Below are 26,481 nucleotides of genomic sequence, written 5' to 3' on the forward strand. Positions count from 1 at the left end.
ACCTTGTAAATAAAATCCCTTTCTTTCGATTGAGTATTGGTTGAAACAGATCTTCGTGTATTTGAATTAAAATAGAGCATTTTTGTATTATGTGGTTAGGTAGGTTTGTCGTATCCTAATCCAAACCCATCCCAATATTTCCTAATCATAAAATTTCCTAATACCTATCTTCTCATTATTTGTTCCTAGTTCTAAAATTCTCTCTTATTCCTAATTCCTACACCACAAAACCTAGTACATAATTCGATGTTTATCAAGTAGGAAAGTTCATAAGTAGATACATAGGTATATAAATAGGAAAATGAATAAATTAGTTAGGTAGGTATCTAATAAGCAGGCATATATGTACTTATGTAGTTCAATTTTTATTATAAATTATGTACCTAGACCTACAAGATTAATTCTACTTCTGTTAGATTTTAAGGGGCTAAATGGTGCAAGCAATTGTTATTATAACAAATAAATGATTAATCCTTTTCATGAATATCATCATTGCATTTTCATACTTTGGTAATGGCAGCGCAAACTAATTCTTCCGTAGCACTGAAAAATTTGATACGAAAGCATTTTATTTTAAAAATATAAAATACCTACGTAGACAATCTCACATCGCACAAACAAAATTATAGAATCGGAAATCAGTCATCATTGATAAAAATCTGCATACCCAACTTTAAAAGTCCAAGGTCAGTATTATACGCGACTAACCCTGATTATGAGATTAATCGAGAATTAGGTACCAAACTTCCTCTCTAAATACTTATGTACAGCGAAAATCAAAATTCATACAATAGGTACCTACCTACGTAGGTATGTATGTACAATTATTGTACATTGTACAACAAATGTGCGACGAAGTGATATGTCGAGAAGGAGCGAGTGAGATTGAAATTTTCTCAACTTTTTTTGAAAGATTTTCTCAACTTTTTACCCCAAACTCCCCCCTCTGTATTTTTCATGCTAATCAGCGAGATCGTGTTTCAAACGAATTTCGGAAGAAGGAATTGGAAACAAAAATGTTGAAGAATTTCACATGTTCAAAAACGATGCTTCATACCTACTTGACAAAAAATTTGAATTGTTCTATTTCAAGGTTGGTGTTGGAATCAAAAATACAAAATTCGCAATTTTTAGCGTTTTTCCCCCTAGCTTTCTAGACTTTGAAAATCAAATTCAGAAATTTCGCACATCGTTTTCGTTATTTTGCCCTTTTTCCCACCGACACCAACCCATATTTGGTCGGAGAAAGGAAAAAAAAATGTTCTGAACCGAGCAAAGCGAAGACGAAAATTTTTGAAAATTTATAATTCAATAAGGAGAACCCCAAGATTTTTGGCAATTCTTTGATTTTCCCTGCTTACATAATTTCTTCCCAAGTAACTCGCCTATAATTTTATCCCAAAAATGCCTTGGTTTGTGGCGGTGGAAGGGAGAAGAGCCATAAATTCCACACTGAAATTTCAATAAATTTCTTTCACACAAAATGGAAATTTTTAAATTCAAAAACATTGAAATTTCGTTTGCAGTCAATTTTTTTGATTTCATTTTTTTACTTCTCAAAGTTTTAAATTGAATTTCGTTATAAATTGACTCTCTCCTCGGGAAACATTTTCAGCTGATAAAATTTTCAACCAAACTTCCATGGATCTAAGGTTTACATAATTATGTGCATTTTTTAATTCGGGTTTGAAAATCGACATATGTAATTATTGTTTATCCTCATTATTACGTTACGCATCAATGTGATGAGTGATGACTTTTTAAAAATCCACTGAATGCTGTAGATTTGCTTGAAACTGCAGTCAGTCGATTTGAGAAGCCAAAAGAGAGACATGGCATAAGTACAAATTTCAGTATTCTGCCTCTTTTTGGTCAATGGTCATGTTTAAATTTTCTCAAGGAAAATGAGCCCAATTTGAAAAAAAATTGAAGTTGACACAATTAAATCCATCATGAAATTTCACTAAGGATTTATCGCAACCCCCTTCTCCCCGGGATTGGTGACACTTTGGGGAATCCTTCATCGTATAATCTTGCAAAGATTAAAATATTATAACCGGAATAATATTCATCATTTCCCGGAATTAGACAAATCAAACTTTTCTCTCGCTGAAAAAAAATAAAATATCATAACAAAAATATAATGCGACGGATAAAAACATTATCTGAAATCCGTGACTGTTGATAAACATTTTAATGACGCCAACAGCCCTAAATCAGTATCGTAGCAGAGATTAATCGCGAATTAACGATCGTCAGTACAAAATATGTGCGCGAGAATTGTGTCAATTTTGAAATAATATTTTTTAAAAATGAACATTTTGATTGAATTCGCATTTGTAATTGAACTCGAGAAAATATTCGTGATCCGGTGATCAGAAAATTAAACTCGATTCCAAAATGATTAGGTAAAGGAATCAGTGGTGAAGTAAAATTTGAACAGGTATATTCAAAGTAGGTCAAATGAACCCTCATTTTTCAACTATTGATCCTTGTTTTCAAAAACTCAAGATGCCATCTGAAGTACCATATTGTGGAATCACTTTACCAGAATTTGGGGAACTGTACAGAGAGAACATGCACGGTTGCATTTCCATAACCATCTGCTTCATAGGTTCGATTTTCAATCTACTCAACTTATTGGTATTCACAAGGAAAGCAATGATTTCACCAGTTAACCTGATATTCACTCATTCAGCCTTGGTGGATTTTCTCGTTCTACTGGCTCGTATTCCATTCGTATGGATGCTGTATATTCAGGATCAAGGTGATTTTGGAGAAAAACGAACTTACATAGGGACAGTATTTCTGATATGTTGCGATACGTTCATAGTCAGTTTCCAGTTCGTATCGATATTTTTGACAGTGCATTTGGCTACATGGAGGTATATAGCTGTAGTGCATCCGTTTATGGAACGTCATTGGTGCAATATGAAAATTACTCGAAATGTCGTGATTGCTGGTTACATAATATGCTGCTTTTCGCTCGGTGTTCCGATGCTTCTTTCAAGGAGTATTCAAACGACGAGAATGAATCAGATGAATATTTATTCGTTCAATTACGAAAGAAGTAGGATTATGTTCAAAGTGGCATTCATTGTTTATGGACCAATAGGCAGATTATTTCCATCGATTGTACTGGCAGGGTTCACGTTTAGGTAAGTAGGTATCGAGTTACTTATCGATATTGGAACAAAGGCACAAATAAGCTGATTTTTTCTTATTTTTTTGTTTCTAGAATCGTTTTTACCTTACTGGCAAGAAAAGGCAATCGAGAACGATTAACTCAATCCGCGAGCGTTGAAAGCGATTTGCATAACCTCAAATTGAGAAAACGAACGAATAGGTCGACGATGATATTGTTAATGGCGGTGGTTTTATTTTTCATCGCCGAATTTCCCAGAGGAATACTAAGCGTACTGCGAGTGATTTACGAGTATGATGAAAAGTCCGAAGAAATTCAAGGTCGATGTTACGCTTCGTTGGTGCAAATATTCACTACATTGACTGATATCAATTTATCCATCACTTTTATAGTATATTACATCTTGAGTCAACAATTCAGGTTGACGTTTAAACTCTTGTTAAGTATTAAAATACAATTTCTTATCAAAAAAATATCCCTTCTAGGTTCACGTACTCGTCATATCGAAGAACTTCGTTTAGATCAATTACCCGATGAATGACGTTTAACGAATGCAATTTCTATATTAATCGAAATCGAATAGGTAGGTAGGTACCTAATATTATGGCTTTACAATAATTAAGTTTATCGTGTTTTGAGTCCAAATCGATTCTTACGAACCGAGACTGAATTATTTGTATTTTAACACTATGAATTTTGGAATAATTGAGGCTCATCACTTATGAAAAGTAGTTAATAACCCTAATGATGCAGTTTTACATTTTTTAAAAGTGAGCTTGGAATTGGAAATAAAAGCTTCCAAATTTGGCAACAAGTTCGCCAAAAATTATTGATTTTATACCTACTAAATCGGTCCAGTGATATTTGTATTTTTCTGAATGGAGATGGCTTTGATTAGTAACTTTGAATGTATTGTAAAATTTGGTGTATTTTTTTAAAGAGTAGTTATAGTTAAACTATACTGATTATTTTCATGTGATATTTTCATTTTTTTTCTTATTTCTTTCAATAAAGCGCATAAAGTTGCACAACAAATGCATTAATTTTTTTTTGAAATTTGAAACTTGTGTAGGTAAGTGTAGCGATTTTATGAAATTATTATGTTATTTTTGATCTTGGCAATTGATAAGAAAAAATGATACTTCTTCCGAATTTTTGCCAAACAGCAGAGATTATTTCATAACTTTTTGGTAATAAAGCAAGATTTTTTGAAAATTTTTGACATTTACGTGAAAATTATTGACAATTTCAGGCAAAAAAAGTAAAATTTTGACTATTTTAATGAAATTTTTGGATATTTTTTCAAGAAAACGAGACTTTTGACCAATTTTTGAAGAAAAGAAGTTGAACCCTTATGGAAGTTTTGTGGAAAAAAAAAACATAAAATTTCATTCATTTTTAGCAAAAAAGTGAGATTTTTGGCATTTTTTGGCAAAAAAGCAAATTTTGTCAATTCCTAAAAAAAAGCAAAACTTTTTTAGAAATAACTGGCAAAATGTTAATGAGTAGGTATATAGGTAGGTACCTACCCTTTTGCAATTTTTGACAATTTTAGGCAGAAATCTAAGATTTTAGCAAATTTAATAAGGGGTAGAGCTTCTTTGAAAATGTTTGGCAAAGCAAGACTTTTGGGAAAAATACAGAAATGTAAGTTTTTTTTTTGAAATTTTTTGACAATTGTGATCTGTCACGAGAAAACCAGCTTAGTGTCCAAAAAATCGAAATCTTTTTTATGGTGGACAAGCAAAATTACCTGCCCTTCGGGCAGGGAATAGAATTTGATAATGTACGTATTGAAGTAACCTTCAAATTTTTATGAAGATATGTAGTACATAAATATAGTATTGGAAGAAAATCTCGCAAAATATCATATAGTTACTGAGAAATTATAAAAAATTGGTATTTTTTGACATTTTTTTCATTTTTGGCTACATTTTAAAATTTGTGATTTCATCGTAAGGTCCATTTCTCCTGGACGAATCCCAAATTTGGATGGCATTTTTGAAAATCCAAAGTCCATTGGACCATATCCAGTATCCCCCTTCCAACTTCAGTCGATAGTCAAAATTAAAAATTGTGTGATTCGAATCGCAGAAATGAATTGCGAATTAATTTTGAATCGGATTCAGAATCAGACTCTGAATCGTATTCAGAACAAAAGTGAATCGTTGTAGTTAAATCGCAGCATCGCAATTGACTTTTTCTTATAAGTTTACCCATCTTTCCAATCGGTAGGTGCAAGTCATTTTGTAGCCTCCATCGATTTTTAAAAAATTTTCAGATCCTTCAGCAGATTTTTGAAATTTGAAATTCCCACAAAATTTCATCAAATGGATTTAGAAAGCTAAAATTCAATATGCAAACTAATTTCAATACCTTATATGTATTATCTAGTGCAAGTGCTTCCAACTCGTTTTGAAGCTTATAGTTAATTTTTGATCCTTCAAGGTCGACATACACGAAACTATAGGGGATAAACTTTGATCAGACCTCCCTCCCCAAATTTGTTAAATCTTGAAAATGTTTTGCCAGACTCGACGAAATCGTTAAGTTTTGAGAATTTTTAGTATTAATAAAGGGATTTATTTACCAGAAAAAAAATGTTTTTTTACTTCTCGAAATACAAAATTTTGAGAGCTTTTGCCCTGATTAGGTCTTTTAGCTTATGGTTTTTAAAACTGAAATTTCTACAAAAAATCACTCAAATTTTTAAATTTTCAAGCCAAAAACTCGAATTTTTCCCAAATCTATTAGTTATTCAAATTCAAAAAAATAGATAAATAAATTTCTCACATAGAAATTTTTTTTACAATTCTGAGAGCATTTACCCTCACTTTGTTTGGGTCTTTTTGCTTTCGTTTTTTAGAACTGAAATTTCTATTTTCAAGCCAAAAAATCAAATTCTTCCCATAACAAAAACATTGTTCTTTCAATTATCAAAATTAGAATGTCCAAATTCAATCTTGCATCTTTTCTGCCATGCATAATGGTGCATCTATTCATGAGATTAGGGCAAGATTAGCATTTTACCTACATAAAGGCAACTTGGCAATTTTATCAAGTTTCTTGTATTGTGTGAAAATTTTAAGTTGACAATCAAAAAAAAAATCTAACCATTTTGGATAGGTATACTTATCACATTTCCCGTTTTTAAACTGATTTTTATGCAAGGAGTAAAAATTCCAAATTGACTAAATAAAAAAAAAAAAAAATGAAGTTGAAGAGATATGATTGGCCAATGAGCTCACCCATACATTTCGAGTTTCTTCAGGAATAGATTCACCTTCGATCTCCTATTCTCTAAGTACATACCTATGTTAAAAATTGAAGCTTTGATGATTTTGTAAAATGCTTAGCAATAAATCCGAAATATTCGGCAGCGAAATGAAAGCTCAAAGATATTGGTGACGTCATCAAAACTTTTAAGCTTAATTACAGCTTTTTAAGGCCTCTAATCGCGAAAAAAATTCCAGTACAACCATCTACGCATCACGCTGAACATTTCGAGTATTTTTTCAAAATTTTCCGTCCAGCCGTTTTGCAGTGATTGCGTTACAAAGAAAACACCACTTCAATTTATTAAGTAGAGAAGCTTTGATGATTTTGTAAAATGCTTAGCAATAAATCCGAAATATTCGGCAGCGAAATGAAAGCTCAAAGATATTGGTGACGTCATCAAAACTTTTACGCTTAATTACAGCTTTTTAAGGCCTCTAATCGCGAAAAAAATTCCAGTACAACCATCTACGCATCACGCTGAACATTTCGAGTATTTTTTCAAAATTTTCCGTCCAGCCGTTTTGCAGTGATTGCGTTACCAAGAAAACACCACTTCAATTTATTAAGTAGATATTAGTTGTACTTAGGGTGCTGAATCCAACTGTGGGGGTTGAAACGTTCGCGAACGATTCTCTTGACCCTAAATCTGACGTCACAAAATAGAGCAACTACAGTAAAAGTTGAAAAAAACATTTTTTTTGATCATCTTGAAAGGTATGTTCTGGGGAGTCGAAATGCAAATTTTTGCAACAATCGGCCCACGTTTGGAGGATTTGTGCCATATTTTGAAATTCGAGTAAGGCTTGATAAATTTAAAAATAATAACTTATTCTTCATTAATAATTCATACTCGGGTAGTTTTTGCAACATTTTTGGCGAAAAATTCAAAAAAATTGAAAAAATTGATTTTGGGAAATTTTGATTATTGGACTTGGCAACCTTGAATGTGATGATTCTGAAAAAAAAATATCGGGTTATGTTGGCACTCATGGGGGCCAAAAGTGGTGCAAGTTTCACGGACCTAAAAATTTTAGATCGCCTGATACAAAGACTCAAAACTTTAAATGCCCTTCCTGTAAAATTTACGTTTTGGACACTAGGTTGGTTTTCTCGTGACAGATCACAATTCTGAAAAAATTTAAGATCTTTTTCTATTTTTGGTAGAAAGCAAAAATTCGATAATTTCAGTCAAAGGCTTTGGGTCATTCCATGCCAAATCGGCGGATTTTTGCACGAGGGGTCTTCGATTTTTTTCAAATTCAGATCATGTGTAGAGGTCATCAAATAATGACGAATGACGCAAACCGGACACTTTTTCGATTTTTTTTGACGGAGCTGTGGCGCTTCAAAGTTCTGCAAAATGCCCGAAAATGGAAAATTTCAGTTGCAAATTGCTCCGGTTGTACGTGGTATAGAATTTTGAACTTTTTTTCAAATTGTAGTACTTTGAGAGGGTAATCGACGAATGATGTCAAAATCAGTGTTGCCACTTTCAAAAACCTAAAATAAATTGATTTAAAAACTTATAATTTAAACATAACCACTATGTCCACCAGTAAAAATTCTGAAAAAATTCTCAGTTTTAGTACTTTTCAAGTAGAATAACATATCAAAAAATTGGAGAGGCCTTTTTTTTCATTTTCGAGAAAAAAAAATTACAAGTTTTACAATTGTTGCAAAAGTACCATCAGAAACCTAAAAATTGAAAATTTTTGCATTTTTAAAATATTTTACCAATTTGTAGACGAATTTGTGAAAAAAATCCCCCTCCCCCGCAATTTGTCAACGAATTGACAAAAAGTTCGATTTTTCGTGCTGTAATTTTATTTTAAGAGCGAAATATCTGCATTTTTCGTCAATTTGTTGACAAATTGCGGGGGAGGGGGATTTTTTTCACAAATTCGTCTACAAATTGGTAAAATATTTTAAAAATGCAAAAATTTTCAATTTTTAGGTTTCTGATGGTACTTTTGCAACAATTGTAAAACTTGTAATTTTTTTTCTCGAAAATGAAAAAAAAGGCCTCTCCAATTTTTTGATATGTTATTCTACTTGAAAAGTACTAAAACTGAGAATTTTTTCAGAATTTTTACTGGTGGACATAGTGGTTATGTTTAAATTATAAGTTTTTAAATCAATTTTTTAGGTTTTTGAAAGTGGCAACACTGATTTTGACATCATTCGTCGATTACCCTCTCAAAGTACTACAATTTGAAAAAAAGTTCAAAATTCTATACCACGTACAACCGGAGCAATTTGCAACTGAAATTTTCCATTTTCGGGCATTTTGCAGAACTTTGAAGCGCCACAGCTCCGTCAAAAAAAATCGAAAAAATGTCCGGTTTGCGTCATTCGTCATTATTTGATGACCTCTACACATGATCTGAATTTGAAAAAAATCGAAGACCCCTCGTGCAAAAATCCGCCGATTTGGCATGGAATGACCCTTTGCAACCGTAAAATGCATGAAAACCATTTTGAAAAGACTGAAAGATTGAATACTTCTGTAAATTATTCACCGTTGATATCGTAGACATTCTCTTTTCTTATTCTTCAAGAAGTAGAGACAAGAATTGGAAACATCGAATTTTTGAAAAAAAAGTTGAAAAAAAAACTTTTTATTATCCTAATAAACTGTAATAAAATGGCTTCAAGAACGTTAATGGGTATTTTTGAGGTCTTTTAGCTGATTTGGAGAATTTTCAAAATATGATTGGAGGCTCTAGAACGCCTTAAACCCAGCTTCATTCGATCCAGCAAGCTGAAATTGGGGTATACTTAATGCAACTTTTAGCTCTTCAACTTCATTATTGGTAAAATTCGGTTGAAATTTCAACTTTCAAAAGTCTGCTGCTTGAGGCTTCTAAACTCCTAAAAATCGTTCTAAATCTGTTTCCAATGAATCTGACCAAATATCAGATTTCCAGATTAATTTAGTACAATTTTGACTTTTTTTCTCCATTTTCGACCCACGTTAAAAAAAATCACCAAAAATTGAAAAATAATCGAACGAAGATCAACGGAGAGAGAATTCAGGAAAAAATGCACACATTAAATCTTAATTTTTAAAAATTTTCAAACGGTTTAGGGTTCAGATACTTGATATTCAAATTTCTTAGTTTTTCAAAAAGCCTTCACAAAATTTAGAAATGGATTTTTTCGACTTCTCTAGCATTTCCATTTCCCAATTTTCCGAATTGATCAGAATTTAAGAAAGCAAGCTGTCTCACGAATCTTTATTAGCTTTGTCCTTGAACTGCATCTCGAGTATGTTTTTCAGATCAGCATGACAAAATAAAAAAGAAGGTAAGTACTCTAATTGTCCACCTGGAAATCACCATGATTGTAGATAAACTCGTTCATACGATTGAGAATACACATAGATCAGAACTCGATTTCGATAGCTCTCCAAGTTAATTTTGTATTTTATGGAAAAATTCAAAAGTTCTAGAAAAATCTAAAACCGCGCTGGAGGCTCCAGAATGAGCGGAAACGATGAAAGTGATTTGGTTCTAGGGAGTCAATATTAGCTTCAGAACCATTTTCCACAATTTCTACTAAAAAACACTAAATTAAGAAAAAAAAAAAAGAATATTTCAGAAAATCGTCGTTTTTACATCCTCTAATATTTTATGATCAATTGCCTACTCAACAACATTTTTACAAATTACGTTTGAAATGAGATAATTCAAATACTTCTCCGTTAAATTAGCTTATCTCATAAGAAAATAGTCGATTAAATACAGGGCTCAGCATAAGTCATGCAACGCTCACTTTTTTTTTTATATTTTCATTTTTTACGAATGGAGAAACGTATTCAGTAGTTCATGGCACAGACAGATTACACTCTTTTGTACTTTATTACCTATACTTACTTAGTTGTAAAATTATTATTCAAAGTATAAAACAATTAGTGCAAAGTGTTTTAATTAAAAATACAAATCGGCTGCGTGACTTCTGCAAGACCCTGTAGTGCAATTATTCACGATGTACCTATCCAAGTTAATTACCCGAAATCAGCGTGTGTTGATGAATATTTTGATACTTAAACACCAATTATTTAGCAATAGACCAGTACATAGTCGAGATTACTCGCAAAATGACGCTCTTCTTTTCTTAATAAAATAATAAGTTCGCGTAATATGTGGCTAAATTTTGAAACCATTTTTTAAAAAAATGTCCTCTTTCTTAAATCTATTTGAAAAGTGGAAACAATCGAGTTTAGACGCATCAGTAATGAAGTAAAATTTAAATTTAAATTGACAATCGCCTTCAAAAACACCAAGATGTTAACTGAAGAACCATACTGTGGATCAACGTTACCAGAATTTGGTAAATATTTCAGAGAGAATATACACGGATTCATCAGTACGAAAATATGTTTCATCGGTGCCATTCTCAATCTACTCAACCTGGTTGTATTCACGAGGAAAACTATGATTTCACCAGCAAACTTGATTTTCGCCCATTTAGCTTTCGTGAGCTCTCTAGTTCTACTGGCTCGTATTCCACTCGTATGGATTAAATACGTCCGATACCAACATGACCACAGCCAACAAAGAACTTACGGATGGGCAGTATTTACAATTTATTGCGATACTTTCATAGTCACTTTTCAGTTCATATCAGCATTTCTCACGGTGCAATTGGCTGCATGGAGATATATAGCTGTAGTGCATCCATTGACGGAACGCTACTGGTGCAATATGAAAATGACTTTCAAAGTGATAATTGTTGGTTACGTGATGTGCTGCGTTTTGCTTGGAGTACCTATGCATTTGTCGCGTAATGTTAAAACCATCAACATAAATCATACGAGTATTTATATAGTCGATTATAAACGAAATTCAATAGCTTTTCCGGTGGCGTTCATTATGTACGGATTTCTGGGCAGGATATTGCCAGCAATTGTGCTAGCTGTATTGACCATTAAGTGAGTATATCTCAGTTATTGATGTCAAATTGAAAGAGAATCTTCTAAATTGACCCTCTGCGATTTAATTGAAATCAAGCTAGAAAAAAAGAACTTGTCATACACCCTACGTACTTAACCAAAATTTCAAGTCCCTAGGTTAATTTTTGGATTTTTGAAAATCAAAAAGTTGTTTCAAGAGCGATTTTGTAGCTTTTTCAGAAGATAAAAATTTGTGAAAAGTGAACCGATGTGAATTGTTAAAGCACTTGACTATTTTTGTTTCCGATTTTCAGACTCGTTGTCACCTTATTAACAAGAAAATCTAATCGAGAACAAATGACTCCATCCACAATCGCTCGAAACAGGATTAGAAACGTAAAATTGAAGAAGCAGACCAACAGGTCGACGACAATAATGCTGACAGTAGTGATATTATTTTTCATCGCTGAATTTCCAAAAGGAATCCTTAGCTTATTGAGAGCAGTTTACGAGTTCGATGGAATATTTCACACGACAGCTCATCAAACATGTTACACTTCACTGATACAAATATTCAACACGATAACTGATATCAATTTAGCGATCACTTTCATTGTATATTATATTTTAAGTGAACATTTCAGATTCACGTTTAAATCGCTGTTCAGTTGTAGTAATGCTTCTCGTCAAACACAAACGAGTACCTATCTAACTTTAAGTAGTATTAAAAAAATCGATACAGGTTCCTCAATTGTAAAAATTTAGCTAAAACGATCTTCACTTATTTCACAGTCACTCAAATCAAAAACAAAGTCAAGATCATTCGAATTTTTTCATTTTTTCTAAATATATTTTTAAAACGAGGCATGCCTACTTCAGTTTCACAGATGCAGTAGCTTGAACTCATGTAAATTATTTCAATAATTTTGTTAATGGTGAGTTTTTTTTGATCCGCTAGAGAGCTAATTTCATTTAAAAAGTAAAACCGATTCATTATTGTAATTGGCAATGCGTGAGGTTAGACATCATCCACGGTTATAAACTTTTGAATACTTACGTAGGTAGATATGTATCTTGAGAAAACTTCTCGAAGTGTTCACCTCTGATTTAAATGGAACCGCGATTTTTGCAAAGAGCATAATTATGGTCTGAGATCCCCATAACCCAGAATTTCAGCTGTCAAATCGATTTTTGGCGAATTTTTAAAAGTTCAAAATTGACCATCTTTGACGATTTCTGCTTTTTTGGAAAGAAAAAAAAATACAGGTATATTTTTAATTATTCTGTAAAAATGATGGAAATTAGTCACGAAAGAAAAACTATAACACCCTTGAAACAAATTTCACTATTTGTGACCATTCTGGATCCTCAAGCACGATTTTCGATTTCTCCAGAATTTGAAAATTTACACACAAGACTCAGAAATTAATTTGGGCAACTAAGAATCGAATCGTGATTTATTCTCAACTTGATTAAAGAATTTATTTACATTTGAGACGATTTACTGAGGCGGATACCTCAAATGCATTTTTTTACCTTGAGGAAAAAATTCAAAAAATCAAAATCTTTCTGTTTATAAACAGAGAAATTTTTGTTTGCACAAATCGCCTTTTCTTGTCCACAAACCAGCCTTTCGAATCCGAATTTGGCAATTTCGAGGCATTGTTCAGCCTCTAGTGTGATTTTTAATTTTTCCACAATTTTAAAATGTCTTTAGAAAGTGTGGAAATCAATAAGGGTATGGCTAAAAATTGAATTGTGGCTCTATTCTTGACCAGTAATCCACATTTGAGCTGATTTCCAGGCGGACATCTCAATACATGGTATCTACGTATAACAAATTAATTTTTTTTGAAAAAAATCACCAGGTACTTTTTCATCACCTTTTTCACTAGTTTTTTTTTCAGCAAAATTTTCAGGAAGCTCTCCACTCACCCCTCTCTCACCCCCCACCCCCACCCCACACACACACACAAAAGAAAATTAACAAAGTCAAATTTCAACAGCCCAAATTGATTTCCACACCTGTTGGAGAAATCAAAAATCGCTTTGGAGGCACTAGAGTCTAGAATGGCCGAAATGTGAAATTCGGTTCTTACATACAGTCTTATATTCCCATCTTTTCGACTTTTTGTACCTATTTTTGTCTTTTTGTCTTTTAGTTTTTTCGTCTTGTCGTCTTTTCGTATTTTCGTCTTGTTGTCTTTTTGTTTCATCGTCTTTTCGTCTCATCCCTTTTTGTCTTTTTGTCTCATCATCTTTTACTCTTGTCCTTTTTGTCCCGCCATCTTTTCTTCTCATTTTGTTTTTGTCTCGTCGTCTGTTCGTCTCGTCGTCTGTTCGTCTCGTCGTCTGTTCGTCTCGTCGTCTGTTCGTCTCGTCGTCTGTTCGTCTCGTCGTCTGTTCGTCTCGTCGTCTGTTCGTCTCGTCGTCTGTTCGTCTCGTCGTCTGTTCGTCTCGTCGTCTGTTCGTCTCGTCGTCTGTTCGTCTCGTCGTCTGTTCGTCTCGTCGTCTGTTCGTCTCGTCGTCTGTTCGTCTCGTCGTCTTTTCGTCTCGTCGTCTTGTCTATTCGTCGTCTTTTCGTCTTGTTGCCTTTCCATCTTTTCGACTTTTTGTATTTTTGTCTCTTTGTCTTTTACTCTTTTCGTCTTGTCATCTTTTCATCTCGTCGTCTTTTTGTTTCATTGTCTCGTCATCTTTTCATCTTGTCAATCATCTTTTCGTGTTTTTGTCTTTTTGTCTGTTCGTCTCGTCATCTTTTTGTCTCGTCGTCTTTTCGTCTCGTCGTCTTGTCTATTGGTCGTCTTTTCGTCTCGTTGCCTTTCCATCTTTTTGACTTTTTGTATTTTTGTCTTTTTGTCTTTTAGTCTTTTTGTCTTTTTGTCTTTTACTCTTTTCGTCTTGTCGTCTTTTCATCTCGTCGTCTTTTTGTTTCATTGTCTCGTCATCTTTTCATCTCGTCAATCATCTTTTCGTGTTTTTGTCTTTTTGTCTCATTGTCTTTTTGTCTTTTCATCTCGTCTTCTTTTTGTCTTGTCATCTTTTCGTCTCGTCGTCTTTTTGTTTCGTTATCTCGTCATCTTTTCATCTCGTCAATCATCTTTTTGTGTTTTTGTCTTTTTATCTCATTGTCTTTTTGTCTTTTCATCTCGTCGTCTTTTTGTCTTGTCATCTTTTCATCTCGTTGTCTTTTAGTCTCATTGTCTTTTTGTATCGTTGTCTTTTTGTGTTTTTGTCTTTTCTTTTTTTTGTCTTTCCATCTTTCATTTTGTCTTTAAGGCTTTATGTCATTTCTTCTTTTCCCCGCACAACAATTGTCGACGTCGCCATTTACATTGACTACGTTTTTTTCCAACACATGATAGAAAAGTGATCAATTAATTATTTAGTAGGAATCTTCTGTCCATACAAAAGCCAGGTAAATGAAAATTTTCAAAATTTTCTCATTATTTCTGATACCTCGACATGCCATCTCGACATGTAGATGTAAAATTCGATGCTCGAAATTTACATCTACAACTATGTCAACCAATTTTTCAGAATTAAAATTTCTGTTTTAGTGTTTAAAATTTTAGTAAACATTCAAAAATATGATCTTGTTCAATGTGGAAAACAAATTTTTTAGGGAATTTATGAAATTATTCACTTTTTCGCAGTTTGGAGTTGTAGATGATATGATGTTGATATTGTGGATGTATTTGTTGATGTCGAATTTCACATCAACATTAACATCGACATGTCGACATGAAAATGGATTAGTTTAGTACTCGCAGATAAAGTATTGCACCATCTTTGATATAAGGGAGTTCTGTTGAACTTCTTGATTATACAGACTTTTCGTCTGTACTTCTTCGGAAGTGGACTTTGCATCGATGCTGTTTTCAGCACTAGCATAGCCACATCAGAGGAACATAATTTTTAGAAAAAAAAATTGAAAATTTTTAAACTCAAATTTTAAAACTTAATGAAGCAGGAGGTCGACATAAATTTCGATGTGAATGTCGATCCATCCACATCCGTCACTTTTGGATGCCCCATGTCGATGTGAATTTTGACCCTGTGTGGAGCCAATTGTCGACACGAATGTAGATTAACATCAGTCGACAATTACATCGACAATTAGCTCGACACAGGGTCGAAATTCACATCAACATGTGGCATCCAAAAGTGACGGATGTGGATGGGTCGACATTCACATCGAAATTAGCATGGTCATTGTTGTACGGGTCTTTCCATTTTTCTATTTTGCCTCTTTTTGTCTTTTCATCTTTACATCTTTTCGTTTTTTAGTCTTTTCGTCTTTTACCAAAATATGCGCGAGGGAAAAATTCAAAAAATCAGCACATTTCTCTCCGGCTGGAAAATTTTCAAGTTGTTCAAAAAAACACCCGATAGTTTGTCTAGAAATCATCTCAAATACTGATAAATCTTTCAAATATTTCCAGGATACGCCACAACTCGACTGTAAACAGCCCAAATTGATTTCTACACCAGCTGGAGACATTTTTAAATTCTGGAGAAATCGGAAATCACACTGGAGGCTCTGGAATAGCCAAAAATTGTGAAATTCAGATCGAGAGAACTGCCGACATCAGTTTTAGGACTAATTTCTATGCAATTTTCACTAAATAAGTATGTACCTATACATTTTTTGTGAAAGCATAATTTACCAAAAAAGATCTGTATTGAATTTTCAAAAATTCGCCAATAGTCGAGAAATCATTTTGGCTATGGAGGTTTTGGACCATACTCTCTAAATTTGAAGCAGTCAAATTTCACTGCTTAGCAGTCACGACATTTTGCCTTTTTAAAAGCAGTGGTTTTTTACTGAAAAACAGTGAAAATGTACTGAATTGGTCAGTAAAAAATCATTTTGACTGACCAATTCAGTAGATTTTCTACTGTTTTGCAGTAAAAACCCACTGCTTTCAGAAAGGCAAAATGTCGTGACTGCTAAGCAGTGAAATTTGATTTGACTGTTTCAAATTTAGAGAGTACCCTTTTCAAAAATCACAGTTCTGTTCAAATCCAAGATGAGCACCTCGGCAATCTTCCTCAACTTTTCCAGCATCATTTCCACCGAACAAAATTTCAATAATGTTTAGAACGAAAGCCAAGTCAATTTTCTATGGAGATTAGTGTCCTCTCATCCCTGAGTGATTTTAAAAAACCCCATCAGTATCTCCAAAGCATCAATACAGCCATAAGAGCACGTTGGTCAACTCGTTAGGTACTGCGATAACATAATCGTGAACTTCATGGAAAACAGCCAACTGTCTACCGGCGATATACGAAGGTCAATCATGCATCGAGTACCACTTTCTATGCTAAAAAAATTTTAATTTCATCCCGGAAACCAGTTTTTGGAACTGGGAAACCAAACTAGTATCAAAAATAAACAGTTGGTCGCCGCAATTAACGATGCGATATGAAAAATGAGCCACTGTAATAAAAATCTCGATAATACAGGCAAAAAAACCACAGGTACCTACTCGTAGACCAACAGTAGATGTTTGAGAACAATCGCGAGAATACACTTTTTTAAAACTTCTTTCCGAGCACGTGTGTTCAATTTTAAATTAATAATTTTTATCGAAATCGCCTTTAATTGCTATTATTAATAAATAGTGTCCGTTATTTGAGAGTGAATAATTTTAATAATTTTGTTAAGTGTTATCGATCATTATAGCATTTAGAGGTTCCAGTGAAAATTATTTATTTCCTCGATTCATACGTTGAATTATCTGGTTTCGCAGATAAATAATACATTATTATGATTAAAAATATGATATCTCAGAAATTAGTAATTGTCATAAAAATATGGATAGATAACTCCTATCTTACTTTAAGCAATAGACTATCTATCATCGGTCGTACGCAGTTAGTTTAATGGCAAATTAAAGTTTTTTTTTTTCTGATTATATATTTCGCGAGATATGATGTTAAATTTTCAGAACACGATGTTACAAGTACATAAACAATCATTTTCTATGTAAAATTTTAAGAAGAGTTTGATGTTTAATTACCATTCTAGTTATTCGTGATGTTTATTTGAAAACTTATATTCGTTGGACGTTGGAAAAAAATACAAACGCGTTTGTTACCATAAAATAAAATTTACGTTCAGTTTAAGTGCAACCGTTTTGAAAAATATTGCGATTCAATTTCCAAAAAAATCCAAGAAGATATATTGTGGAGTAACAACCAGAAAACTACACAAGGTACGTCATAAAATAACATCTACATTCAACATAAATCCAAACAAATCAACCATACTTTCAAAAAAAAAAAAAACAAGCATGTCAACTGCCGCATCGTATTGTCCAGCTACACTACAAGAAATTGGCAGATATTACGAAGATAATCTGCACGTTCCATCCACCATAATAATATGTTTTTTCGGCGCCATTTTTAATCTCCTCAATTTATTGGTATTCACAAGAAAACATATGATATCGCCACCGAACCTGATTTTCTCTCATTTAGCTTTGGTCGATTTTCTAGACCTATTAGCTCGTTTTTTATCCGCTGGGCTGAAATGTACCTACTATCACGATCCTGAAACACAATTGACCTACTGGTGGGCAGTGTTTAGGATATGGTATAATGCTCTCATAGCTACGGCTCACCTCATGTCGGTATTTCTCACAGTAATGCTTACCTTATGGAGATATATAGCTGTAGTGCATCCGTTGAAGGAACGTCGATGGTGCAGTATGAAAATAACGAGAAATGCGGTGATTGCTGGTTACATAATGTGCATCATTTTGCTGGGTATTCCGACGTATTTAGCGCGTGAAATAGTCACGAAGAATGTAAATCAAACGACCATTTATAAATTGACTCACGATAAGAGCCCCATTATGTACAGGACATCATCCATAGTGTACGGAGTATTGGGCAGATTGCTACCTTCAGTTGTGCTGACGTGGTTAACTTATAGGTAAGTAAATCAATACCTACTTATGAGGGAATGTTTCAGTCACTCATAGTCAGATATTGATTTTTCTCATTTTTTTAATAGAGCATGGGATGGGGAAAATCTGAATAAATCTGACCAAACCTAATTTCCCTTCTGAAAAAAGATTAACATACAATTTTTCGGCCATTTTAAAATTCAAACCCCCAAGGTACTTCCTATTTTCCGATGAAGTACATAGCATGACATTTGTGGGGGGGGGGGTCTCCGAGAGACCCATTCTTCGATGAAAAAAGTGATGAAAATGGGTGTCTCACAAAGGGAACTACCTGAACCGGCAGAAACGAAAATGACGAATCAAAGCTATATCGAAAGAGGACCCCCTCAGGACCCCAAATCCAAAATTTCAAGTGCTCAAGTTGATTTCTCGATTTTTGGTGAATTTTTGAAAATTGAAAAATCCAAAAAATTATCAAATAATACCAAAAATAGAAAATATTGATGAAAAATGAAATTTTCCCAGGAAGTGGCTCAGATGGTGTCCCTAATTCATTTACGACTATCGAAATTCGTAAAACCTCAATTCCAGTCATTCTGGAGTCTCCAGCAATTTTTTATTATTTCTCCAGAAACTTGAAATTGCTGTGGAACGGCTAAAAATCAACTTTAGCACAAATATAACTTTATTTGGGGCCTATGTGGGTTGCCTTTAACCACTTTTTGCGGTTATCGCGAAAATCGGAGTCTGCCGGCCGACTCAGATGTGTATTTTTGGCCACTGGAAAAAAATGACAAAATTTGAAAATGTTAATGGATGCTCCAGAATGGTCGAAATGGAGGTTTTGCCTATTCGGAACGTCGAAAATCGGTCAGAGCTCGATTTCGGATAGGTAGCATCGTAAAAGATGGAATATTCAACATTTTCAAATTTTGTCATTTTTTCCCGTGGTCAAAAATACACATCTGAACCGGCAGACGCCGATTTTCGCGACAACCCCAAAAATTGGTTAAAGGCAACCCACATAGGCCCCAAATAAAGTTATTTGTGCTAAAGTTGATTTTTAGCCGTTCCACAGCAATTTCAACTTTCTGGAGAAATGATAAAAAATCTCTGGAGGCTCCAGAATGGTCGAAATGGAGGTTTCACCTATTCGGAACGTCGAAAAAAGGTCAGAGCTCGATTTTGGATAGGTAGCATCGTAAAAGATGGAATATTTAACATTTTCAAATTTTGTCATTTTTTCCAGTGGCCAAAAATACACATCTGAACCGGCAGACGCCGATTTTCGCGATAACCGCAAAAAATGGTTAAAGGCAACCCACATAGGCATCAAATAAAGTTATTTGTGCTAAAGTTGATTTTTAGCCGTTCCACAGCAATTTCAAGTTTCTGGAGAAATAAAAAATTGCTGGAGACTCCAGAATGACTGGAATTGAGGTTTTACGAATTTCGATAGTCATAAATGAGTTAGGGACATCATCTGGGCCACTTCCTGAGAAAATTCCATTTTTCATCAATATTTTCTATTTTTGATATAAATTGATAATTTCTCGGATTTTTCAATTTTCAAAAATTCACCAAGAATCGAGAAATCAACTTTAGCACTTGAAATTTTGGATTTGGGGTCCTGAGATGGTCCTCTTTCAATCTAGCTTTGATTCGTTCATTTTCGTTTCTGCCGGTTCAGGTAGTTGCCTTGTCAGTCTCAAATTGAACATACATCAAAGTTGACATTTTTCCATTTTTTTTTTTTTTTTTTAGACTCATCGTCATCTTGATAGCAAGAAAAACCCACCAAGAACAATTAACTCATTCTACAAGCGTTAAAAGCCAAGTGAAAGCTGCGAAAATGAAACAAAAAATCAACACATCAACAAGCATACTGTTCACAGTCGTGGCTTTATTTTTCATAGCCGAATTTCCTAAAGGAATACTAAGCTTGTTGCGAGCGATTTATAACGAGAAAGCCTCCGGAAATCATAAAGAATGTTTCACTTCGCTGTTATCAATATTCCAGTCGATAACTAATTTTAATATTGCCATCACGTTTGTAGTATATTACACATTGAGTAATCAATTCAGAGTCACTTTTAAATCTATGTTTGGTTGTAAAACTGTTTCCCATCAAACACAAACCCTAGTTGCTTCAGAAGTTTCCAAAGAAACTGATACAGGCACAAATAATCATGCAGTTCAATAAAATTAGGTGGTTTTAAGTTTTTTAGCAGGTTTACCTAGGTACCTATTAAGATAAGTACATACTTAATTATTCATGTAAAATTGAAATGTTATTCATCATTTTATTTCCAACACTAAAATAAATCGTATTTTTTTTTTTTGTTGAATTTAAATATTTATAACTTGTGAAGACGCTTTTCAACGACTCTTGAAAGAATTCAGGCTGAGTATCTTTTAAATTTTGCAGTTCTACAGCAGCTCAAATTACGGGTTCGAAATTTTTGAATAATAAGTACGAATAAAAGAATTTCCGAAGCACAATTTTTCTCAAATTTACACGTACAGGATGCCATTAGTGTATGTGTATGAAAAATTGAAATATCACCAAATTGCCATAGATAACTGAAATTTGGAACACAGCTCATTTTCTACCTCCTCCGTTGTCGATTCGAAACGATTTCAAACAGAATTGAGCAGTTCTAAAGCCTCCAAAAAAATTTTAAAAATGAAGTTTAAAATTAAAAATTCATTTTCTACTTTAATTTGAACATGCTGAATCGATTGGAAATGGTTTCAAGCCATTTTGAGTCTCCAGCAACTTTTTGGAAATTCCACTTTTTTAATGAAATCAACTTCAGCTCGTACAGGTATTATTTTGGAATTTTTTAGGGGGAGGAGAGGGGAGTGAAACTTATTTGTACTTCTACTTACCAATTCTGCTGAAAAGCGAATATTTTTCTCGGAGTTTCACAATTTTAGCAAGAATCATGAGTATTTTTTTGACAATTTTATTATAGACAAAAAAATTACACTTTTCTGCAATATTGGTCAAAAAATAAGATTTCAAACAACAATAAAAAAACGTGAGAATTTTTTGGAATTTTTTTGTTGAAAACAACAATTTTTAGCTATTTGGCTAAGAAGAGAATTTTTTCAATTTTTGAAGAGACAAGAAATTTTGACTACCTATTTTAACATGAAGGCAAGACTTTCGCGATTTTTGGGAATGATTGACAGAAAAATGGCTGTTTTGGGTGAAAAGCAGCTAGATTTCTGAGCAATTCTCGAACAAAAAAGTGATTTTTTAGCAATTTTGATACTTCCATAGCGAGAATTTTTGCACAAAACACATTAAGTAAGTACTTTTGAAGTAATATTGAAAACATTTTTTTTTTAAATACAAATTATCAGCAATTTTTCTTGGAGAAGGGGGGGGGGCGCTCTAAAATCCGTCTAATTCAACTCCGGGATTTTCCTGGTGGTGGGGGGTTGGGCGAGTAAAACTTATTTATATTTACAAATTCCGCTGAAATGCGGATAGGTGTAAAATTTTGCCAGACTTTCACAATTTTAGCAAAAACAGGATTATTTTTTTGGAAATAATTATTGGCAAAAATTACGTACTTACACTTTTTCTCAGTCAAAAAGTGAGATTTCAAACAATAGGCTATTTAGAATACGTGAAACTGGAATTTTTCACAAAAAAGGATAATGTTTAGCCACCTGTCTAAAAAGGGATTTTTGTTTTTCAATTCTTGAAGAAACAAGAACATTTGAATATTTCTCTGACAAGCAGTAAAGTAATACTTTGGCAATTTTAGCAAAAAGCAAGAATTTTTTGGGAATAATTGACCAAAAAATAGCAGTTTTGGACAAAAAGGAGAAACTTCTAAGTAATTCTTAAACAAAAAAGTTACTTTTTAGCAATTACATAATATTTTGATAAATAGCAAGAATTTTTGCACAAAAAAAGTAAAAACAATACTTTGATCATTTTAGCAAAACGCAAAACTTTTTAGCCAAAAAAACGATATTTTTTCGCAATTTTCATCAAGAAAACGAGACTTTGAGTAATATTTTAATTTTCTGCAAAAAAAATAATAAAAATTTTCAACCATTTTGCTAGGAAGTTGAAATTTTTGTCAATTTGAAAAAGCAAAAATTTCTGACAAAAAACAAGGTTTTGACAATTTGAGTATAAGCTGAAGCAGGAATTTTTTGGAAGCATTTTCAATAAAGTGGCAGTTTTTTGGCAATTTATGGCAAAAAAGAGACTTTTGTGAAAAAAAGGTGAAAAAATCAAGACTTTTTGAAATTTTTTGCGAAAAAAGTGACCATTTTCAGCAAGAAACGCGACTTTTTCGACAAAGGTAGAGATTTTTCTTCTAGGGCAGAAAGCGAGACTTTGACAACTTATCAAGGTAAGGTGTATATAAAAAGTAGAATGTTTGAAAATTTGTAAAAAAAAAAAAAAAAAAAAAAAGAAAAAAAACACTTTTAGTAACTGAAACGTTGAAAAAAATAGTCAACAGTTACATACTTTTAGTTTGGTTAAATATGGTACCAAAAGTAACCAAAAAAATTATGTTTTATGAAAAAGTTTAAAAAAATTCCTTTAAAACAGCTTTTTTGAACTTTTTGAATTTTCAAAAAAGTCTCCAAAAATGAACTTCAACACTCGAAATTTTGGTCAAAGGAGTTACAAGGCATGATTTTTCGATCTAGCTTGCTCAAAACGCTCTCTTGTAAGTAATACATACTCGTATAAGCTTTCGATTAAGTTTCATACCAATAAGATTTTTATATTACGTTTAACGTTTATAAAATGTGTACTGAATTATTGCGAAAAAATCCCACGTGAGCTCCTATTTTTCAAACTGTGCAAATACGTAGTTACAAGATCGAAGAGATTTCTTCAGTACATTACTACCGAAATTGGCATGGCAGTAGCACAGATCACAGAATGAAAGTACAAGTGGTCACTTACATGAGGAGCATGTTGGTCAGAGCATTAGCCTTCGTCTGGTAGAAAACAACCAACTATTGATGGGTGATACGTACGCGAAGGTCAACTATGCATCAAGTTATAGTGCCACACTTCACAATAAATAAAAATATTTAAATACGAGTATTGCAACGAAAACTAGTTTAAGTATAGAAAATATAAACCAAACTAGTTTTAAAGATACAGTTCGTCGTCGTAATTAACGATGGTATAATGGAAATATGAGCCACTATTACAAAAATTTGGATAAGTTATAATATCTACTCCATTGGCAAACATACCATTTATACCTTTACCTATACCAGTATGTGACTGAGAATGATCGCGATAAATTGGCATTTTCTAAGAAAATTTTTCTCTCGTGAAATTTGTATGATGTTATTGCATTTAAGTACGTACATACCATATGTGTACTGCAGTAAAAACTACTTTTTTCAATAATATCTATAGTGGATACCTACTACTTACCTACCTACACCACAGTTCAGTTTAATCGCGAATATTGACGATAGTGTATGTGTTTAAAACTTTGAGAACATGTCAAGTATTTGAACAAAATATCAAAATAATTTTATAAAATTCTAAAAAGTGTCCGGTGCTTGATTATCATTGATAATAATGTATGAAAAATTATTTTCGTCGGTAGAAAAAACTCACGTATTTGTAATAAAGTAAAATTTACGTTCAGTTTTTAAATGCAACCATTTTTTTGAATATTGCTACTTTATCAACACCAGGATTATTATGGTGTAACATCAGCAAAAATTGACGAACATCACAAGGAAACACCACCAAGATGTCAACCGAAGCATCATACTGCCCACCTACATTACTGAAAATTGGCCGATACTACGAAGTCAACATGCACGTTCCATCCAATATAATAATATGTTTTTTCGGCGCCGTTTCAAATCTCCTCAATCTACTGGTATTCACAAGGAAACCGATGATTTCACCACCCAACCTGATATTCACTCATTTAGCTCTGGTCGACTTTCTAGACCTATTGGCTCGTTTTTTATCAGCTGGGCTGAAATGTATGTATTATCACGATCCTGAAACACAATTGACCTACTGGTGGGCAGTGTTTAGAATATGGTATAATGCTCTGACAGCCACGGCTCACTTTATGTCAGTATTTCTCACAGTGTTGTTGACCTTAAGGAGATACATAGCTGTAGTATATCCGCTGAAGGAACGTCAATGGTGCAGTATGAAAATAACGAGAAATGTGGTGATTGCTGGTTACATAATGTGCATCATTTTGCTGGGTGTACCGACGTATTTATCGCGTGAGATAGTCACGACGAATGTAAATCAAACGATCACTTATAAATCTACTTATGAAAAAAGTCCAATTATGCACGGAACATCGTCCATCGTGAAGGGAGTAATTGGTAGATTGGTACCAGCAGTTGTGCTGACTTGGTTAACTTATAGGTAAGTAGGACAACAAAGCAACCATTCAGTTACTCAGTCAATGATTTTTTCTAAATATTTTTATCAGAGCATGGAAACCCATAGGACAGCTTTAAAAAATTCAAGTCACTCGAACTGAAAATTAAAATAATTGGAGGATTGAATAGCCTATAATGATGACCCCCCCCGCCCCGGACATAACTATAATTCTTAAGCTCACAAAAAATTTGTTTTTTATCGCTTTTTGGGGGTCATCTGATTTTCTCATCAAATCATCAAATTTTCAAACTTAAACATTCTGGAAAATTCAAAATCATCAAGCTGGCATTTATTTATGTATGTAGAAAGCTGTCCCATGAGCGATCCACTCTCTGATCAATTTCATTGTTTGAGTCTCAAATTTTGCATCGCACAATCTTCATTACGACCAAATTGAATTTTTAAATTTTTTCTGTCTCGTTTTTTTCGGTGTTTTTTTCTAGACTCATCGTCATTTTAATAGCAAGAAAAACCCACCAAGAACAATTAACTCAGTCTGCAACCGTTGGAAATCAAATGAAAACGACCAAAATGAAACAACAAATCAACAGATCAACAACCATACTATTCACAGTCGTGGCTTTATTTTTCATAGCCGAATTTCCTAAAGGAATACTGAGTTTGCTGCGAATGATTTACAATGAAAAAGCCACCGTGATTCGTAAAGAATGTTTCACTTCGCTGCAAACAATATTCCAGTCCATAACTAATTTTAATATTTCCATCACATTCGTAGTATATTATACGCTGAGTCATCAATTTAGAAGCACGTTTAGATCTATGTTTAGTTGTAATAATTCTGTTTCCAATCAAAAACAAACCACTGTTGTTTCGGAAGATATCAAAGAAACTGATGTTTCATGTACAAAAACTGATGCAGTTCAATAAATATATCTAATTAAGTAGCTTTTAGTCATTTTGTATATTGATTGAATAATCAATTCAAAATCGTTTATAATTCTTGTTGTATTTTCAACACTGAATACCTAACAAAAAACATCTTTGAATTTTTTCCTGCATTTAGGTACAATAAGGGTAAATATGAAAATTTTAGCAGCACAAATTTATTTTTAGATTTTTTGCGAATTTTCGAAAACTCAAAATTTACTATTTTTGGAAGATCTATGATTTTTTTGAAATTGGCTTTGAAACTAATATTACCTCGCTCGAACCAAATATCGCTAATGTACTTATCTACTTTGATAATTTTACCAAAAATCAGGACTTTTGTTCAAAAAACCGATATTTTTTCGCAATTTTTGTCAAAAAAACGAGACTTCAAGTAATATTATAAAAAATGAAACTTTTTGAATATTATTCTAAAAAAAAAAACTCAAAATTTTCAACCATTTTGCTGGTAAGTTGAATTCTTTGTCAATTTTTGAAAAAGCAAGAACTTTTGACACTGTTTAACAAACAGCAAGGGTTTAAGAATGTTAGCATGGGCTGAAGAAGGAACTTTTTGAGAGCATTTAAAACTTAAAAGTAGCAATTTCTGGCAAAAAAGAGACTAATAGAGAAAAAATTGAAACTTTTTGGGATTTTTTGCGAAAAAGGTGACTCTATAAAATTGAAATTATTTCAAGAGTTTAAAATGAAAAATGCAAGAATTTCCTCCCAATGTTGATTTTAATTTTACCTATTAATGAATTTGCATAATTCATAATTTTCAAATCAAAAACTCAACAATTTCTTCACAATGTTGATCTTAATTTTATCAATAATAGTCGGGGAGCCCGCTTAAGGATCTATTGCACCCCCTGTCTATCCTCCGGGACAGCTTTTTTCTTAAAAGGGGAGTCCTAAGGAACATTTCTAGCCC

At 33.1% G+C, this 26,481-nt stretch overlaps 4 protein-coding genes across 5 annotated transcripts; all 4 read left to right on the forward strand.

Moving 5' to 3' along the window:
* The first annotated feature begins 2,312 nt into the window (after positions 1 to 2,312).
* Positions 2,313 to 4,158, forward strand: LOC135834484 (G-protein coupled receptor dmsr-1-like). The gene is made up of 2 exons (XM_065348367.1): positions 2,313 to 3,158; positions 3,239 to 4,158. Exons 1-2 carry the CDS (start codon positions 2,464 to 2,466, stop codon positions 3,684 to 3,686), a joined length of 1,143 nt encoding a protein of 380 aa, XP_065204439.1. The 5' UTR covers positions 2,313 to 2,463; the 3' UTR covers positions 3,687 to 4,158.
* Positions 4,159 to 10,688: 6,530 nt separating this feature from the next.
* Positions 10,689 to 12,664, forward strand: LOC135834486 (sex peptide receptor-related protein 2-like). The gene is made up of 2 exons (XM_065348370.1): positions 10,689 to 11,357; positions 11,633 to 12,664. The coding sequence occupies exons 1-2, from the start codon at positions 10,711 to 10,713 to the stop codon at positions 12,081 to 12,083; spliced, it is 1,098 nt and encodes a 365-aa protein (XP_065204442.1). The 5' UTR covers positions 10,689 to 10,710; the 3' UTR covers positions 12,084 to 12,664.
* Positions 12,665 to 16,357: 3,693 nt separating this feature from the next.
* On the forward strand, positions 16,358 to 20,576 carry LOC135837744 (sex peptide receptor-like). 2 transcript variants are annotated; one of them, XM_065353124.1, is made up of 3 exons: positions 16,551 to 17,539; positions 17,970 to 18,261; positions 20,000 to 20,576. In XM_065353124.1, the coding sequence occupies exons 2-3, from the start codon at positions 17,972 to 17,974 to the stop codon at positions 20,436 to 20,438; spliced, it is 729 nt and encodes a 242-aa protein (XP_065209196.1). In that variant the 5' UTR covers positions 16,551 to 17,539; positions 17,970 to 17,971; the 3' UTR covers positions 20,439 to 20,576. The 2 variants fall into 2 exon arrangements, with proteins under 2 accessions (XP_065209195.1, XP_065209196.1); XM_065353123.1 differs by having other exon boundaries at positions 16,358 to 18,261.
* A 2,811-nt stretch (positions 20,577 to 23,387) lies between these two features.
* Positions 23,388 to 25,556, forward strand: LOC135837745 (sex peptide receptor-like). Its single transcript, XM_065353126.1, has 2 exons — positions 23,388 to 24,641; positions 25,103 to 25,556. Exons 1-2 carry the CDS (start codon positions 23,998 to 24,000, stop codon positions 25,545 to 25,547), a joined length of 1,089 nt encoding a protein of 362 aa, XP_065209198.1. The 5' UTR covers positions 23,388 to 23,997; the 3' UTR covers positions 25,548 to 25,556.
* The last annotated feature ends 925 nt before the right edge of the window (positions 25,557 to 26,481 follow it).

Source organism: Planococcus citri, chromosome 2 (genome assembly GCF_950023065.1).
Source record: "Planococcus citri chromosome 2, ihPlaCitr1.1, whole genome shotgun sequence".
Classification (NCBI taxonomy): domain Eukaryota; kingdom Metazoa; phylum Arthropoda; class Insecta; order Hemiptera; family Pseudococcidae; genus Planococcus; species Planococcus citri.

Coding starts and splice junctions, on each gene's coding strand:
- LOC135834484 (XM_065348367.1), top strand. CDS start 2,464: ATGAACCCTCATTTTTCAACTATTGATCCTTGTTTTCAAAAACTCAAG. Junction 3,159..3,238: donor CTGGCAGGGTTCACGTTTAG/GTAAGTAGGTAT, acceptor TTTTGTTTCTAG/AATCGTTTTTACCTTACTGG.
- LOC135834486 (XM_065348370.1), top strand. CDS start 10,711: ATGTTAACTGAAGAACCATACTGTGGATCAACGTTACCAGAATTTGGT. Junction 11,358..11,632: donor CTAGCTGTATTGACCATTAA/GTGAGTATATCT, acceptor TCCGATTTTCAG/ACTCGTTGTCACCTTATTAA.
- LOC135837744 (XM_065353123.1), top strand. CDS start 17,618: ATGTCAACTGCCGCATCGTATTGTCCAGCTACACTACAAGAAATTGGC. Junction 18,262..19,999: donor CTGACGTGGTTAACTTATAG/GTAAGTAAATCA, acceptor TTTTTTTTTTAG/ACTCATCGTCATCTTGATAG.
- LOC135837745 (XM_065353126.1), top strand. CDS start 23,998: ATGTCAACCGAAGCATCATACTGCCCACCTACATTACTGAAAATTGGC. Junction 24,642..25,102: donor CTGACTTGGTTAACTTATAG/GTAAGTAGGACA, acceptor GTTTTTTTCTAG/ACTCATCGTCATTTTAATAG.